The sequence below is a fragment of the Dromiciops gliroides genome, chromosome 6, assembly GCF_019393635.1.
Source record: "Dromiciops gliroides isolate mDroGli1 chromosome 6, mDroGli1.pri, whole genome shotgun sequence".
In the NCBI taxonomy this organism is placed as follows: Eukaryota; Metazoa; Chordata; class Mammalia; order Microbiotheria; family Microbiotheriidae; genus Dromiciops; species Dromiciops gliroides.
This window is the reverse complement of record NC_057866.1, coordinates 107,351,554-107,370,089: the sequence shown is the minus strand read 5'-3', so window position 1 is coordinate 107,370,089 and position 18,536 is coordinate 107,351,554. Positions and strand designations below refer to the sequence as shown.

The 18,536-nt window shown below is 38.5% G+C and overlaps 1 protein-coding gene across 1 annotated transcript; it reads left to right on the top strand.

Annotated features, from left to right (window-relative positions):
- The first annotated feature begins 133 nt into the window (after positions 1-133).
- Positions 134-17,643, top strand: C6H11orf58 (chromosome 6 C11orf58 homolog). Its single transcript, XM_043970909.1, has 5 exons — positions 134-372; positions 3,306-3,389; positions 10,580-10,640; positions 12,795-12,904; positions 14,173-17,643. The coding sequence occupies exons 1-5, from the start codon at positions 310-312 to the stop codon at positions 14,407-14,409; spliced, it is 555 nt and encodes a 184-aa protein (XP_043826844.1). The 5' UTR covers positions 134-309; the 3' UTR covers positions 14,410-17,643.
- Positions 17,644-18,536: the final 893 nt, after the last annotated feature.

The window sequence follows — 18,536 nt, the reverse complement described above, 5'->3', positions numbered from 1 at the left end:
GATTGCCGCATGGCTTCCTGGGAATTGTAGTCCTCCCCACTAACTCTCTTTGTTTCTGTCACAGACGATCGAGCTACAGAACTACAATTCCCAGAGCATTTTGGTTGGGGGGAAGGGAAAGGTGGAGCGTCGCGTCGCGTCGGCGGCGTGGGCGGAGCGCGACGACGGCGCTCTCTGAGGAGGCCCGGTTTACCCCGCGATTCTGAGCGGCGCTGAGCTCGGGCTGTGGCGGCTGGCTGTGGGTGCCGGCGGCAGAGGAGGAGAGCAGTGGGCGGCCTCGGCGCTCCCCTTGGCGGGGTCGGCGGGAGGATGAGTGCGGCCCGAGAGTCTCACCCGCACGGGGTGAAGCGCTCAGCCTCCCCTGACGACGATGTAAATAACAATGGCGGGGGAGGGGGAAGGGGAAGGCCAGCGAACGAGGCCTACTCGTCGGTCTGAGGCCAGGGCAGGGGCGGCCCTGAGGACTGGGAGACCCCGAGGCCCGGGAGCGGAATTGGAGAGAGTGGGCTGAGGAGGAAGCGGCCCCTAGGTCTTCTCCGAGGTGGGGGGAGGGGTGGGGAGGCACTGAAGCGACCCGTATTTCATTTGAGCTGTGAGGGGTGAAGGGGTTCCCTACCCCGGCGGTCAGGGGCCCGGGCGCGTGCGCCACCGAGCTTCCCTTTTGTGGGAGGTGCGCTTCCGAGGCTCCCGGCCTGGGGGAGGGGGGAGATGCTGGATTGACCCCCGTGAGCTTTCGTCCCTGCTGGGAACCTCGAGGAGAGAGGGACTGCCGGAGCTCCGCTGCTAGGAGGGCAGCGAAGATCTCCGAGCACGTTTACAGCCGGTCTGGCACTGAGCTGCTAAGAGTTAACCCGTGAGAATGCACGAGCCCAGGACGTTGCATCCTTGTAGTCTCTACGGGGGTGACGAGGCCTCTGTCCCGGGCCCCAGGGAGCGAACTGGACGGGAGACACGCGCGGCTCCTCCACCAGTCTTACTCCTGTGGTCCATGTGCAGAGGTCCTTTGGTTCAGTGCTTCCCCGCGTACTTTAAAACAGTTTGTCAGCGCTTTTGTTAGTAACAGACGAGACTGCAATCCTCAGAGTAGGAAAAAAATAACTTATCTTCTTGAGGAAGTGGGAGAGAGTATTATTTTTAAATTCTCAGAGAGGCCTGTAGTGAATAAAAAATGTTGGAGTAGGCAGGTGACAATTTATCATGCACTTTTATTGCTGACCTTTTTTGCCTAAAAGTGTGGGCACGGAAAGGAAGGGGGTCAAATTAATTCGCGGGTTAGAGGCTTGAATTTATTTATGTATGTATGTATGGCAATTGGGGTTAAGTGACTTGCCCAGGGTCACACAGCTAGTAAGTGTCAAGTGTCTGAGGCCAAATTTGAACTCAGGTCCTGCTGAATCCGCTGCGCCACCTAGCTGCCCCTGAGGCTTGAATTTTTAAAACTCGTTTTGAAAAGATTACTTTGGTGATTGTATACCTTGCTGCCCTCCCCTTCTGCAAAAACTGGTTCTATGAGTTAACTTCATTTTTAGAACTAGGACCCAGTGTAAATATTCCTAGGTTTTACAATAGCTTGACTGACCTGTTAAGAAAACATTTCATCTCACCTCTTCGGTTAAATACAAAATGATAATTGAACTGTTATTTTTTAATTTGGAATCATACTTTTCAATTCAAAGATTTTGACGTTGACTCAGAAAAGTGGCATTGCCTATTATAAAATAACCATTGGTAAATGGAATTCACCGTTATACTATGTAATGAAGCACAATGTCGAAAGCCAAATCAATAAGCATTTATTATACAGAAGAGTGAATCAAGAAAACGTAAAGTTGGTCAGTTTTGTGATACTTAAGGAGATTTAGGCCTGGTATCCTATCATCCGAGCCTAAAGTCTGGTGTACTTTGACATGTTAAAATTACTTAGGTCGCATTGTATCCTGTAAATGGCTAAATCTCTTTTTAGGAAAATAAGAGTTTTGTTATTTGAGTATACACACTTAAATTTTAAGGAGTCTTAACTAAGAATTTGAATTGCTGTAAAATTACAATGTTTGCTAAATATAAACACATTTTTTAAAAACCTATTTGATAAAATTAATTTGTACTCGATGCCAACCAGAAGTTAGAAAAGATAAAAAATAACCAGTTTTTTATTGAGCACTCATTGTATGCAAAGTAATATGGTTTCAGAGAGATGAAAAAGACAGAATAGACCCAAATCAATTCAGCCATATAAACCTACCTGTGCTTGCTGTTGGAATGTGGAAGTAGAGGGACTAGTTCCAGTAAGTTGAGTAGGTCAGGGAACTCTTCATGGAGGAGGTAAATTAATCATGTAGGGGAGAGAAGATATTTCAGTAATCATGTGCAAAAGTTTGGATGTGATAAAACTAATGGTATGAGGACTGATGAGACCAGTTTAGTTGACTAGAGGGAATAATTTGAATCATCAGAGTGTAATGATCAAGTGAGATGGGAGTAACTAATTTCCAGGAGGAGTGGGGTAAAAGTCACAGCTTATGATCATCTTGAAGGGTGTACTAGAAAGATGTGAGTGGATGCATTGTACATTTCCAATCAGGAGAGTAAATAATTTAACACTTTGAGTGGATTCTTGCTGTTGGTTCTAAAAGGAAGAATCATGGGGAGGATGACTAAAAATAATGTGAGATTAGATTTTTAAGGTGATTCCTCCAAAAGTGAGCCTGAAGAACTGAAAGGATGTTGATTCTGTTTGAGGAAAGGAGTTGTGGTTTAAGGGGGGGAGGGGGGAGTTGGGAGTTGAGTATTTTTTTGTTTATTTAAAACATGTTAAGCATTAGGTTTAAAGAAATTAAGAAATCTGAAAAGAGATCAAGAACTTGGAGTTATCGATTTGGAAGTTACCTAAATCTAAGTGATAGTTGAAACTGTAGGAATAGAAAAACTTTTCAAATGAACGAAAATAGAACACTAAGAGCAAAGGAAACTGTCCATTGCATATGCAGTAAAACAGCATCACTAGTCAAACTTTAGTTTTGGTCATGTTTTTTTGTCTTCTGTGTCCAACACAAAAAAAGGGGAGAGGGTACAAAAAGGTTTATGGCAGTAATTTCTCATGATAGTACTGAAAAACATATATTGGATCTTAGTGGTGTATAAGCACTTACATTCACAGCAAATTCGGTTGTTAGTTTTATGGGTAAACTATATAGAACATTTAGGCTTTTGAATCTAACTTTTTTTTTTCATTTTCAAGTACATATTAATGACCCCTTGGGGGGGCACTCTAAAAAAAGGCCCTAATGTGGTAATTTCTTGTCTAGATTGGATCTAGCAACTGGGAGGCAGCTGACCTTGGCAATGAAGAGAGAAAACAAAAGTTCTTAAGACTAATGGGAGCTGGAAAAGTGAGTATTAAAGGGATTGGAGGGGGAATGTGAAAATAACTTTTAATTTTTAAAAACCTTTTTTCAATGAAAGTAATTTTTTAAAAAAATATTACAAGGTGAAAACAGTTTGCTCAAAAGGAGAGGGGGCGCTGTTGTTCCCTATCCCATTCTTCTGTGTCACATTAGCTAGTCAGGAATATTGTCATCCTAAAATCTGGGGAGAAAACTGGCTGGCTTACGAATGAGGGTCATATCAATTATCTCCATATTTCAAATCCTGAGATTATTTGGTTGATAAAGGAAAGAAGGAAAAAGGAAAAGCAAAAAAGGATGAGAGGTGAGTCTCCTGTTCTTTCCTAAGTGGCAGACCAAGATATTTTGGGAATGAATATATACAGGGATATTTTGTGTGAGGTTGACTCAACCATTGTTGGGGACATGCAGGTAATATAGTAGGTAGAGTGCTGGACTTTGGAGTCAGGAAGAACTAGGTTCAAATTCTGCCTCAGACACTTAACAGATGTGACTGGGAAAGTCTTTTAATTTCTGTCTGCCTCGGTTTCCTTATCTGTAAAATGGGAGTGATAGCATCCACCTCTCAGGGTGGTTATGAGGCTCAAATGAGATTTTATATATGTACATGTATATTATATAGAGCTCTTTGCAAATCTTAAAGTGCTGTAGAAATATTAGCTTATTTTGACACACTGTACCTAAATCCTACGGTAAAACTGCCAATCATACAAATTAGATGCTACTAATTTTACAAAAAGAAAGTTTGGAAACGATTTTCTTGCTTTACACTCATCTGGAAAGAAAGTCCCTCACCAGAAAGGCTTCTTTCTACACTCTGAACTTGGAAGCACATCTTGTTAACCTTAAAGCAATGTCTCATCACAAAACCAGTGCTTACTTGCCCCTGTCACATTCTGCCAAGAAGTGAAGTTGGCCTTCCCACTCTGGCACTGGTTACTAAGATGCTCCTGCTGCTCCCAGGCATGCCTATGCTTTTCCCATTTGAGTTTCAAAGCAGGTGAGAGGACCACTAATCAAAATCCTCACATCAAAATACAGCCCTTTTTTTTCACTTGTGCTGTAGTTTTCTCCTCAAAGGGAGGAGCGACTCTACATCATACCTGCTTTGCTTGGCCTTTTCATGGCAGACTAAAGGGTAGATTGGCAACCAAGATAGAGAAGATGAGATGGATCGGAGAATTGGATGGAGTGAAGTACATAACAGGTTTGTGATAACAAGTGATGCAAGTAGATTAGTACTCAGGGAAATCTAAAATTGCTACCCAGAGTTCAAAAAGCCTGTAAAATAATAGGTCCTAATAGCTAATAAAGCAACCAGTCAAGAAGTATTCTTCACCTTCCCCCTCCTCCAAACATTTTTTATCATAACCAACTTTTTTTAAAGACATTTACAACTAGCCTAAAAATAACCAGCCCATACTTATCTATTTTATTAGCAGTTATTCCCTCCTGTATGCCTTTCCATTGACTTCTGAATTTGTGTAGATTAAACTGCTGTATTGTCATATATGTCACAGAATCTTATGTGAACATGAGATACCTTGTTTAAGAACACTTTAAAAACCATTAAATATGGCAGATTTTTATACTTTAATCAGTTGTGTGTGGTTTTAAAATGTTATCTATAAAAATTTAGCTTCAAAAGCATACCAGTTCCCTTCCTCTGTTTTAATCAAGAAAATCTTTGAATATTCATATACCATTCTTCTAAAAATCTATAGAAATGATAAAACGAGGCCCTTGGGTAGTGTTAATTCTACTTCAACTTTTTTTTGGTAATTGCTGATAACCCTCTCATTTGAGGGGTGGGAAAGAAGGAGTATAACATCTGTGACATTTATTTCCTTTGGAATCTTTCTCTTTTTGAGATAGATTGAAAGTGATCTCTGAGGACCTTTAGAATTATGTTGCCTCCAAATCACTTTGGTATGTAGTGATCAGATTGAGCCTTTCTTCCCAACTTCATCTTCTTAAAGTACCACGTCCTCACTGGGTACTGAGGTGATCAAGTGCAAATGTGGTAGTTTACTACTATCATTGAGTTTGGCTCACAGCATTCACATTGGAATATGTGTCCTATTTCATATCTGATTTGTTCTCCTTCCAGTATGTTAATTTTTTTGTGGTAAGCAGACTTAGCTGGATCTCAAAACCAAGTCTCATTCTTTTTTTTTATTTAAAAGGTTTTCCACTGTCTTGTGAGTCTATATTGCTGTTAGTCTTATATAATTTTCCATATATCATTTGTAGATAAGTTTATGCCATAAATTGATACTGCCTTTTGTTCTCATGTTTCTTTTTCTTTTCTTTTCTTTTCTTTTTTTTTTTGGTGAGGCAATTGGGGTTAAGTGACTTGCCCAGGGTCACACAGCTAGTAAATGTTAAGTGTCTGAGGCCGGATTTGAACTCAGGTACTCCTGACTCCAGGGCCGGTGCTCTATCCACTGCGCCATCTAGCTGCCCCTTCTCATGTTTCTCTACATGGTAAGGAGGCTGTTTGTTCTCAAAAGCAGTTTCAGAACTTTGAGTTGTCTTGGTGTTGCAATTTTTTTATGTTCATTTCTCTCCAAGAAATGGTGATAAATTGTATTTTACCTTTGTCTATGTCCTATTTTTCAGAGTCAGCTTATTTGGAGTTATGTTGGATCTGCTCAAATATATAACATTTTCAAATTTGGAATTTGCTTTGACCTTTGTTCTAGCCTAGTCAGTAATCTTTATAAACAGCTGATTCCCACTGATCTATAACTTGTTTATTCCAATTTTAGTTAAAGTAAGACTATCAAAATGGAAAGTTTGGTTGCTCATGGTGTTAGTTGTTGGTTTTTAAAAATTACACATTAAGGTATAAATAGTAAAATTCAGACAGACTAGAACTATATGATACATAGCACTTTTTGCCCCTTTTTTTCCCACTGTCAGTTTAGAAGCATAAATAGACCATGAAGACCAAACCCCATGTTGTATTTTTTATCCATTTTGTGGTTAGCCATAAAAGAAAAAAAATTAATCTCCTTGTGGTAAGCCTTCTTATAGATAGTTGTACATTAGACCTGTGTTTTAAATCTTTCCACCTTGGTAAAACCTCCCAAAGCTTGTACCATGGCATAGCCTTCAGAAACCCAGGATCATCTTTGTCCTAGTGAGCCACCAGAGTGGGAATTTTCTAGGAAGAAAGAATGGCTCATTTAGCAAACATGCAGAACCATATAGAAAAACCCCAAAACTCACAATGGAGTGGCCAAAAAACCATGGTCAAGCCGTGATTAACAAACGAAACCCTGAAAGTTTTTAAAAAGAACAAAAAAAAACTTAAGCAAATTGATTAGTGGATAAGGATAAGACTTGGAAATAGGATAAAAACGCTAAACTTCAGAATAATTCTAGAGTATCAATTTATGGTTTTAAGTTCTGGCAAAGAATTAAAAAGAAAATCTCATTTCTAAAATTACAAAATAAAATATTTGCCAAGAGTTACAGCAATATATTTAAATTTTCATTCATTATAACGAAGCAAGTTTTATGTATGCAAAGCAGGTTAAATATTAGAAAAAGACTATAAATAATATATCATTAACAAGAGCATTTTTCAAAATCATAACATCATAGAAGTTGATGTAACAAAAGCCCTTAATAAAAACTTATATTCTCAGGTATTCCCATTTTTACCACCATTTAACACAGAAGTAGAAATATAAGCAATTTCATTGAGACAGGAAAAGAGGATTAGAGAGATTAACTTTAGAAATGAGGTCAAAATATTGTTTGTTGGTGACATAATAGTATACCTAGAAAAATCAATATTTTTAATAATAATTAAGTTCAGCAAAATTGGAAAAAAAATTTTAATCATTCATATACCTCATTGGACCCCTGAGCTCATCAGTGTTAGTATTTCTCTTCCCCCCCCCTCCAAAGGCCAAATTACAGCCCCTTCACACCATTTCAGGCAGAGCAGAATTTGTCCCCTCATCTAGCCAATCCTCCCCAGGCCTTATGCTCAGGGCACCCCACATACTCCAGATCTCTTGATATGGCATGGATATGAATGGAGCTTCTGAGGCTATCTTGGTGTCAACCCTTACTCTCCCTCTGTCATTCACATTCTTAGTCAAGATTTTCCATTTTCCAGTTAAGGGGAAACACCTTTTAGCAACAATACCAGAAGTAAAGATTAGAGAATGAACTGTCGAACATGATTGAATAATCAACACAAATCACACAAGTCTTCTGTTGCTTAGCTAGAAACATTTACCACCCCTATATGGGGCCAGTATCTGATAATGAGCCTCTCTGCCAGACTTGGTACTTCGTGGTAATTCCATTGTTGGGAACAGACCCTGAGGGTGTTATAGAAAAAGGAGGGAAGGCAATCCAGTCAAAGGTTTTTATGGTAACAGTACTGGTAATTGAAAGGGAAAACCTGACAGAAGCCTAAATGTCATAAGAGTGATGGTTAAATAATGATACATTAATTAGATTAGAATGCTAAGACAAAACTGATAGATAGGAGGAATATAAGAAGTATGGTGTTTAGGAAATAACGTAAAGAAAGTATGAGAACAGAGTATGTACTACAGCTATATTAAAAGAAATATGAGAATAAATGGATAAAGAAATAGGATAGAGATAGGATCCTAGAGAAGCAACTGAAAAGTAGGTATTATAATAATAAATTAAATATAGCCCTTTAAAGTTTGCACGGTGCTTAGTGTACATTCTCATTTGATCCACAAGGTAGGTATTAAAAGTATCCCCATTTTACAGGTAAAAAAATTGAGAGGTTTTATCCAACAGGTAGCAAAAACAGATTTGAACACAGGTCTCCCTGACTCCAAGTCTAGCAACTTAAACTACTATACTCCACTGACATTATTTATCACAAACTTTTATTGATGTTGTGATTAAATCCTCTGAGGCATTTCTTGTCCTTGTTGATTCAAAATTTATCCTGATATAACATTAGTGCTAGGGTATAAGAGTTTGTCTTCAGAAGAGTATGTTAACCCAGTTAGTGCTCAGAATTATTTAGCAAGTGCCTGTGTAGAGAATGGAAACAGTTTATTGTTTTAAATCATATTATAAACTTAAATCACCAACAAAGACTAATAATCAAATAAACACATAAGAAGGAATAAGAAATTGTTGCTAATGTGTGGTGTTTAGTTGGAAATCAGTGAGACCTGGCTTCAAATCCCATCCTTATGAGCCCTGTGATCATGGGTAAATTGCCACATCTGGAGTTCCCTATGCCTATTGAACCACAGATCCACATGTAATAAGGTAACATAATTTTGCACAAAACCTTTAGTATTGGGCAAAGGTGAAATTTTTAAATTAACAACTCCATGGTGTATGTGGTGGTGTTTTTTTTTTTAATATCCATGACAGATAAACATAAGTAATGAAATACTATTGTGGGATTGAATCCCCAAGGTAGAAAAAAACAAATAAAAGGGAGAAAAACTTAGTATATGGCATCATTTCCCTTGATTGGCATTGTTGGGAAGTAAAATGTTTTTGATTAACAGTATACTCAAACTGTTTTAAGTGTTGAGACTGCCTGATTAGGCTGTAGGAGCCTATATCTCCCAAACAAATCAAAGTATAGGGAACTAAAGTACGTGTTAACATAACCAAAGTAAGATCAATATGGAAGAGAAAAAAGTTAGAAAAAAAACTTTAGAAGACTGAGAAGGTAGGAATTTTAAAGCATAGAAACTATTAGCAAGAGTTTTGATAATTTCTAATCAAAATGGTTGTTTAGGTTTAAAGAGTGTCAGGAAAAATGTAAATCAAGGTGTTTTCTGCGTTTTTAAAAGTGTTTCATTGTTTTTTTCTTCATGTTAAATCTAGGATTTTAATATTTGGATATAGGTTTTTAAAATTCTGGTTCTTCAGTTTATTTCTACTTAACTGTCGTCACAACCTACCCTTGGCCTACTCTCCATCTTACAGTCTCTCCCTTTGCACTCCAGGCACCATACCTGCACTGATGACATTCCATCTTCCATCTCCATGCCTTTGCACTGCCTCTTCCACAGAAATGCAATTCATCCCCTCCTCACCTCTGCCAGACTCCACCCAGGTAGCGCCCAATGCTACCAGCTGCTAGTACACTCCCCAAACTACCTTTTTTTCTTTCTTTTGGTATTCTGTATGTAGTTCAGTATATGCCTTTTAGTTCCTTCAGTAGAATCTAAGATCCATTAGGTCAGAGACTTTTCATTTTTGTCTTTTTATTCCCGGCCTTCAGTGCAGTGCCTGTCACATAGGCACATTAAATGAAGTACAAATGGGGGGTTTGGACTGGAAGATATATGGTTCCTTTTCTATTTCCTGTGAAGGAGAGGAAGGAAAGGAACACATTAAGTGCTTGTTATGTGCCAGGGACTGTCTTAAGCACTTTTAGATATATCATTTGGGCCTGAGAGGTAAGTGCTCTTATGATTCCTGTTTTACAATCAAAGAAACTAAGGTAGACCAGTTAAGTGACTGTGCAGGGTCACACAGCTATTAGTGTCTGAGATGTATTTGAACTCAAGTTTTCTTTGGCTCCAGGCCCACTGTTCTACCTACCAAACCATCTCTGGAGTTATGGGCTTAAGAATAGTTTGAGAAATTGGAGGTAAAATCATTATGTTTAACTCTTACTTAATAGTCTCTACTCTTAGAAGAAAAGCTTTTGGGGCAGCTAGGTGGCACAGTGGATAAAGCACTGGCCCTGGATTCAGGAGGACCTGAGTTCAAATCAGGCCTCAGACACTTGACATTTACTAACTGTGTGACCCTGGGTAAGTCACTTAACCCTTATTGTCCCACCAAAAAAAAGAAAAGCTTTAACTTTTGATAGGCTACAGTAGCCTACAAATTATTAGGGTTCTCTGACTATTTTTGACCAAAATTCATATTTGAAAATCTTCCAAAGTAGATTTGTTATGTCTTGCTTTGGGTATGAAAACAAAAAATCAAAAAGCATTGGTATTTATTGAACACAGATTTTGGGGGATTCTGCCCAGTCAGGGCTCTCTCTAATTACATAGGGATCCTAAGTGATTTAAGATTTTGTTATGTATCAGAATATAGTTGTGGACATCAGAAGCTTTTAAATCCACATGGGGTGTATGTGTAAAGCTATTTGAACAATTTCTAATTTTCTATCTTTTAAATAGAAAGAACACACTGGCCGTCTTGTAATAGGAGATCATAGGTCAACATCTCACTTCAGAACAGGTAAGAATGTACTATATAATTTGAGGAGGGGTGTTTAAATGTAGTGATATCAAAAGTGAATGTAATTTCTAATAGTTTCGATTAATTGGATCTGGTGACTGGAATTTCAGTAAATCATGGTTAAGTGTCTGAGGCCAGATTTGAACTCAGGTCCTCCTGCTTCCAGGGCTCCATCCACTGCACCACCTAGCTGCCCCTGTTTCTACTGTTTTGTCACTCTGGTATATTTATCCTTCTTAAGAAGATTGTATCATTGTTAATTTTACCCATGCAAAGATTTCCACCCTGTCTTTTTTTTTTTCCTTTTTGGTGAGGCAATTGGGGTTAAGTGACTTGCCCAAGGTCACACAGCTAGTGTCAAGTGTCTGAGGCCAGATTTGAACTCGGGTCCTCCTGACTCCACTGTGCCACTTAGCTGCCCCATACCCTGTCGTTTTTGAGCTGTCTTGCTTTCTTTGGCCAATATATGAGCATCTGTAATTATAGTAGTCATAATAAATTAATAAGATCATGGATTCAGAACTGGTTGGCACCTTAGGAACCATCTGATCCAACATTCTGGTTTTATACATGAGAAAACCTAAGCACTAGAAGATACAGTGACTTGCCAACAACGGTCACACAAGTGATAAATGGGGTTGGATCCCATGTCTTCTGACAACCTTTTCCTCCGTGCCATCTGCCTACCAACAAATTGGATTAGTCTCCTAATCAGAGTCTAGAGTTAAAGGCTAAAGAAAATCCCTAAAAATACTCAAGAAATCCATGATTTCCATTTTTTGGGGGGGGGGCAGGAATCATGCTGGTGGGAACTAAGAGGAAAATACTAGGGGGCAGATGGGGAAGAGGGGGAGACATGCTGAGACCCTATCATTGAGCAGTCTCAAGCACTTCAGTTCTTCTGCTTTCACTTGGAGGTTTTTTAAGTTGGTTTTTTTTGCCAGGTCAGGGTTGGAGCACTAAGCCAAGTGGCAAAAGCCAGAGAGAGAGAGAGTATATAGTACCATATAGTAAAGGTAACATTGGTTGTTTTTGGAATAAAGCCAAATTTGCATAAACCAAGAACTGCATTCTATTTGAAGTGAAAAGAATTATTTTGAATCTTTGGTCCTACTATTTAAATAGGTACAACTGGGAACAAATCATTTAGTATCTCTAAATCTGTTTGCTCATCTGACAAAAGAATAGGGTTGAACTAGATGATTTCTTAGAGTATCTTACAGCCCTAGATTCCTGTGGGGTTTTTTAATTTTAAATTGCTCTTTAAATAAAAGAATTTTTTGTTGTTTAGCTTTATACTGCAGAACACTTGAGTATACGGTATATTTTTTGGGTTAATAGACCTACCCTATTAGTTACCTATTCCTGAATCAAATTTAAATTTATTGTAACTTTAAAAAGGTTCTAGTTCTTGACCTTTTCATAGAAGGTACAGGGTTTTAGCTGCTTATATTCTTTTAAATTGAGAATTTTGTGAGTCAAACAAATGATAATGACACAGTGAAGTTGATTGTTGTTGGGGTTACTAAAGGGTGAAATTCCCTTTATAGTTTAATGTATAAAAATAGGCATTAGTATATGTATTAGCTTACCTACAATAAATTTTAATGCAGAGGAGGCATAAGGGCATAGCACTAACAAGTTGGCCCTTTTTAACTAGGTGATATGTATACTTAATGAAACACATTTTGATGTTTTCATTGAATGGAAGGAATGAGTTTAGGAGATGTATAGGGCAATTTAGTGACAGTTGAATTTTTTAGGAGAGAATACAGAATTCTTGCCTCATTTTTTTTATTAAAAAAAAAAAAGGTAACAACTCAGTCTATTATTCTGAGACCATTTCTACTACAACCTTATAGTGCCTGGCTTCCCTGGTTAGAATTGTCGGTTTGAACACTTTGAAATTGAGAATGTTCAACAATTAGACACAAGTATAGATAATGAGTACTTTAATAGTCTGGTATCAGCCTTTTCATGTATTGGGTAAATTCTTGTGGAGTTCAAATACATCTATGAAGTTATAATTGTTAAATCATGACTTTAAAGAAATCAACCCTGTATATTATAGCCATCTGTATTATGGTTGTTTTGTGTAATCAAATGTTTTTATTAATTTGACTGAAACATAACCAAAGTACACTGGACATGCAGGGGAAGAAGATAAGAAAATGAATGAAGAACTGGAGTCACAGTATCAGCAGAGTATGGACAGTAAATTATCAGGGAGATATCGGCGACATTGTGGACTTGGCTTCAGTGAGGTAGTGATTAACTTATTTTCATTCATTGGGAAGACATCATCTAAATAAAATTGATGAGTTTTAATCAGAATTAATCTGGGCATTGCAAGATTGTTGACAGTATATAAAAAGTTTCATTTTGAACAGCCTAACAAGATAGGTTACTTCTTTTTTTTTTAATTGGGTTCCTGCCCTCGAATAATCTAGAACAGTGATGTCAAACTAAGAAAAACAGCCACTACACCATACTTAAAGATTCCTGCAGGCCACATATTGACTCAGAAAACCACACATGTTTATATATTTCTTATTAGTATATGAGCATATTAAAATCAGATAGCTATGTTTTAATCAGCTTTGGGCTTCACTCTGGAGTATTATGAACCATATGTGGCCCTTGTGATTTGACACTGTATCTAGAAGATTGTTTTATAAATTTATTTAAAATTAGACTTTGTTTATGCTGAATTCTGCTTTATAATAGTTTATATTCAAGCTTTATAATATGTGCTTTCTGGTAATTTTAAAAATTGTAACTGTTCTTAAACAGAGGTGTCCATACACTGCAGCAGAGTGCAACCAAAAACAGATTAAAATGTAATTGGGAGGGGGGGGGTGCAACTAGGTGGTGCAGTGGATAAAGCACTGGCCTTGGATTCAGGAGGACTGGAGTTCAAATTTGGCCTTAGACACTTGACACTTAATAGCTGTGTGACCCTGGGCAAGTCACCTCATTGCCCCACCCAAAAAATGTAATTGGGAAATAGTTAACAAAATAAAAATACAGGAGAGAACATAGATAATTTTATTGTGTGGTTTTCTACGTCAATATGTGCAGAGTTTCTTAATTGTGTGGCCCCATTTTCTATTTGAGTTTGACACCATGGCTCTAGAGAAAGCCTTCACCCAGAAATGAGATCAGATTTTTTTAAACTGGCTAACAGTGAGGGCTCCATTTTATGTATCTTTTGTCCTTCCCATATCACTTTTGAGTTACGCATTAATACTAAATATTATTTTTGAACTGATGGAGTTGAACAGTGAGGTATCCATTAAGGTCCCATGACTCAAGAACTACTGTTTAATTACCAGAAAGTAACCTTTTATGCACAAAAGGTCTTATTAGAATAATTAAGCTAAAGTTAGTCTTTTTTGGTCCTTAAAACCATGTAGAATGAGATAATAACTTTGAAAAAGGAAAGTAAGTTAAATCTTTGGCAGCCATTCCTGTGTTTAGTCTTCTAAAACAAGATGCCATTATGAAAAGGATGTACCTCTTTTATTTTTAGTTAGAGGATCCCGATGGAGAAGGTGATGCTGCTGGAAACGATGACGATGACGACGATGATGATTCACCTGACCCCGAAAGTCCAGAGGACTCTGAAAGTGATTCAGAGTCTGAGAAGGAGGAATCTGCCGAAGAACTACAAGCTACTGAACAGCCAGAGGAAGTGGAGGACCCCAAAGCTAAGAAGGATGCAAAGAGCAATTACAAAATGATGTTTGTTAAATCCAGTGGTTCATAACTCCGAATGTGTGATTAGTCTTTGTATTCAAAGTAAGCCTTATGGTTATAATGCACAGTGGAGGACTGCTTCTATAGCACAGACCTTTGTATTATAATTTTAAAAAAAGGCCCTTCTTTTAAATAATTACAAAGAGTGTTTGCTTTCAGATGCCATGGATTACAATTTTATGGGCATGATTATATCCATTTTTGTAAAATATAAGAGTTGCATTGTACAAAAGACAAATAAATATGATTCCCAGCTTCCTTTCACATTATCATCATCCACCCTCTAACTACTCTTCTCCTTCCCCCTCCCCTCCCCACTTTTTTTTAGTCCCTTCTAATGAAATTATGTGGGGAACATTGTTGAAACTTAGTACTATTTTGTGTGTTTTTTTGATAGCTGTATGTTCCTTTCTTTCCTTTTTTTTTTTTTTTTGGTCCCTAATGTTTTCTCTTATAAAGTTAATTTGATAATGTGATGGTGCGTTTATGAGAAAAATACCTCTTTAATTATAATACTTTGATGTAGTAGAAACTGTTCATCATGGAAATTTCTCCTGGCATTGATATATTATAATTATTATTAGCTGGCAAAAAGAATGGGTCTTTAGTTTATTGTTATTTTTCTAGCTCTACTCTTGGGCCCAAAAAAATCGTGGCAGTAGATACTATTAGGATGGGATAACATTGTGCTAGCTTCATTGAAGAATTTGGGGTTTTGTTTTTTAAATATAAGTTAACAGTCCTTTACAAGAAGTTGGCCCAAAATACAATGTATTGTATAATGTAACACATTTTGCAGTAGTAAATTATATGAGACAGAATTAAGTGGATCAGGGAAACAAAATTAATTTCTTTTAAAATTAAATTGGTTGATTATTTTAAAGTCACAGGAGGAAAAGATGTTTCCACTATTTTCTTATCATCCCTCCATTGTCATTCTCTAAAACTTAAAGCATCTCGGAGAATTTGATAAAGCTTTACCACACAAGAGACTAAAACAGTGTGTCCTCTTCCACTTCTATTATGTGGACTGTTGTGTTGGGTTTTGTTTTATTTTTTATAAGTTCCTTTCTTCTCTTGTGAGGTTAGAATACCCTAATTTAGAAATAATAGTTTATATTTTTCACGCTTTACAATTAAGAAGTACTTTGACATGACCTCATTTGCTTCTTGAAATGACCTGGTAAGATAGGTAATGTAAATATTTTACAGCTGGGGAAACAAGCCTAGCAGAGTGCTTTTTCCTCTCTTGGAGTTAATGGTAGAGTTGGAACTTGGTCCGTAGCTTTCTGTTTCTCCCTGTTGGCTACTGACCATAACCAGTAAATGAGAGGTCAGTCAGTATAATGTGAAAGTAGCTAAAATAAAGTTATTTAATTGGCTATTTTCATAACAGGATTTTGGCCTTTTTTTAAAAGTTTTGACTGAAATTTTAACTTAATCCAGTTGAGATGATACTTATATTTATGAGTTGATGTGAACAACCCCTTCCCTCCCCCCAGAAGTCATTTTGTGGCCAATCATATGCTTGGTGGCTGGATAACAGGAGCCACCCTTGAGACCATTGTAGTAGTACCTAAGAAGCTTTCCATCCACCGAGACAACCTTTTGACAATCACATCCACATTAAAGTAAGCAATCTTTGGCTAGTATGATCTTAAAGCCAGGCCTGCTGGCAGTGAGATAGCAGCTCCTAATGGAAAAAAAAAAAATGGGGGCTTTAGTGAACTGTAAGCCTAGAATGGGATAGAACCTCAGGCTGCTGGCTAGCCTCCAAAATAAGGGAGGTTGTAATCCCACTTGTACTCCAGGTCAGAACACATCTAGAGTATTGTGTCCAATTCTCCATGCTGAATTTCGAGGAAGGTTGGACAGGTGTCTCTAAAGGGAGAGAAGGCTTCATTTTCAAGTGGAGGGCTTGAAGACGAATAATGGGATGCTGTGTAGGAGGATTTAACTTGATGTGGCATCAGTAGACTGAACCAGCTTCCTTTGTGTTTTGAACCACTCTGGCAGTCTAGTGAAGCCTTATGAAACCCATTCTATTGAGTTAAAATATTAAATTCAGACCTTGTGGTAAGAATTATGGCTACCTGCCTTCAGGGAGCTTGTGCTCCATTAAGAGGGGTGAGGGGCATGGAAGTGATCCAGGAGGAAACACCAGCCAGGGGGCATAAGAACGCATAAAGTCAAGATCCTAAGGAGCAAGGTGCAGTTACTGCAAAGGGTTTCTGGAGCCTAGGCTTGGACATATGAATTGTAGAGAATCCATGAAGCTTCTTACCAAGAGAGTCCCAGACTAGGCTGCTTCCCTTAAATCCTTGTGGGGGCTGGCTTCCAAACCTGTGGAGCCACAGCCTGGCATTAAGCATCCTGTGTCCTTATTGTCTTCATCTTGGAAGGAAATTGAGGGAAGGAATGAGTCGGGCCATGGGACTAATAGAGATGTTAGAACAGATGGGGACAGGACAAGAAAAAAATGGGACCAAAACCAAGAGCAGGTACCTCTCCCAATCAAGTAATCATTTCCCTTCCTACAGTGGAAGGAGCACTGGCTCTGGAGTCAGAGGACCTGGATTCAAATCCCACCTCTGACACTTGTGTGACTGACTCCCTGGGCCTGAGCTAGATTGCATTGTCCCAGCTCTAGAGCTCTGATCCTGTGATTGATCCTTTCATCAATAGTGGCCAAACAGACCTGAAGTGCCAAAGATTGAAGGGTGAAAGTAAGTTACTTGATTCAGTGAACTTTTAAGTTTTGTCTGTGTGCCAAGCAGAAAGGTCGTTGGGCCTTAGAGTCAGGGACACCTCGGTTTGAGTCTAGACAGATAAAATTGCTGGCCTACATTGATAGAAGGAATTGCCTCATCCAGAAATTCTCTGTCAATGAAACCACAGCTCCAGTCCCTTATCCTTATGCTTCAAGCACTGTTAGGCAGTGAGAATACAAAGATGAAATTAGTATACTCTGAAGGTTCATGTAGCATATCACCCTTCTGAAACTTAGCTTTCCATTTACCGTCAAGGCCCCACAAAACCGGGGTTCTCTTGCTGTAGATGTATACCATGTCTGTGGAAAGAATGGTTACAAAGTACAAGAACATGTTCCTTAGATGTCCTTTAGGGGCTAATGGTAGAGATGAAGTTTGTGGACATTGGAGGGATATTTAGCCAGAATCTATAGCTGGAGTAACTACTGTGCTCTTTCAGATGAATTAAAGAATCTCAATCTAGTTGTACCTACCTTGTTGAAGCTTCTGGCCCTTGTGTCTGTGGTGGCCTAACTGTCCTCTTTGAGGCCCTCTTCAAAGTAAGAAATACCCAAGATGCTCTGCCACTTCTTCAGTTCAGCTTAGACAGCTAGGTCTGTCAGAAGACCCTCAGCTCTGGAGATTTGCCACATCCAAACAGAAAGGGAAAAAAAAATAGATATTTTATCTCTTCTTTTAACCATTATTCTTGGTTCGTGGTTGGGACCCCTCAGTAAGAGACCTGACACTAAGTTATGGTGACCAAGTCTACACAGACGTCCCAAATCACCATCTCTGAAAACGAGAACATACCTGGGCAAACAGATCTGGGGTTCAGGGTTCTCTAGTTTTGTTTCTCCATTTGGTATATCAAAATTAACAGCCAAGGAAAAGATATGGGAAAACAATTTTACCACAGGGGCAAGCCCATTGTCCCTGCTGGCCTTTTCATATGTAAATGAGCTCAAAGCCTCAGCTGCTTTGTTAGGAGTAGAATGATCCTACTCTCATCTGGAAAGTCTCAGCACCCAGAAGGGGACAAAGACCATCCAAGCGGGACTCTCCGTAGCTTGTGCTTTACAACCAGCAAATACTGTGGTCTGAAAGGGGCACCTCCTTGCACAATTGTAATTTTTTTAGTAATATAAATATTCATAGTTGATGTCATTTTCTAACAATCAAATCAGTTCCTTAGGGGGATACATGTTTCAGAGGAATTCCCAAGGCAGTATTTTATTACTGGGTGCTGAAGTCCTAATTTTTTTTTCTCTTCTCATTCCAACCCTTTTAAGTGCCACCCCCTTCCCAAAGCCTCCCCTGATTCCAGCCCAGTCCTATCACCCCTCATCATAGGAAACAACTCCCAATGGAGATATGTCCTGGCAGC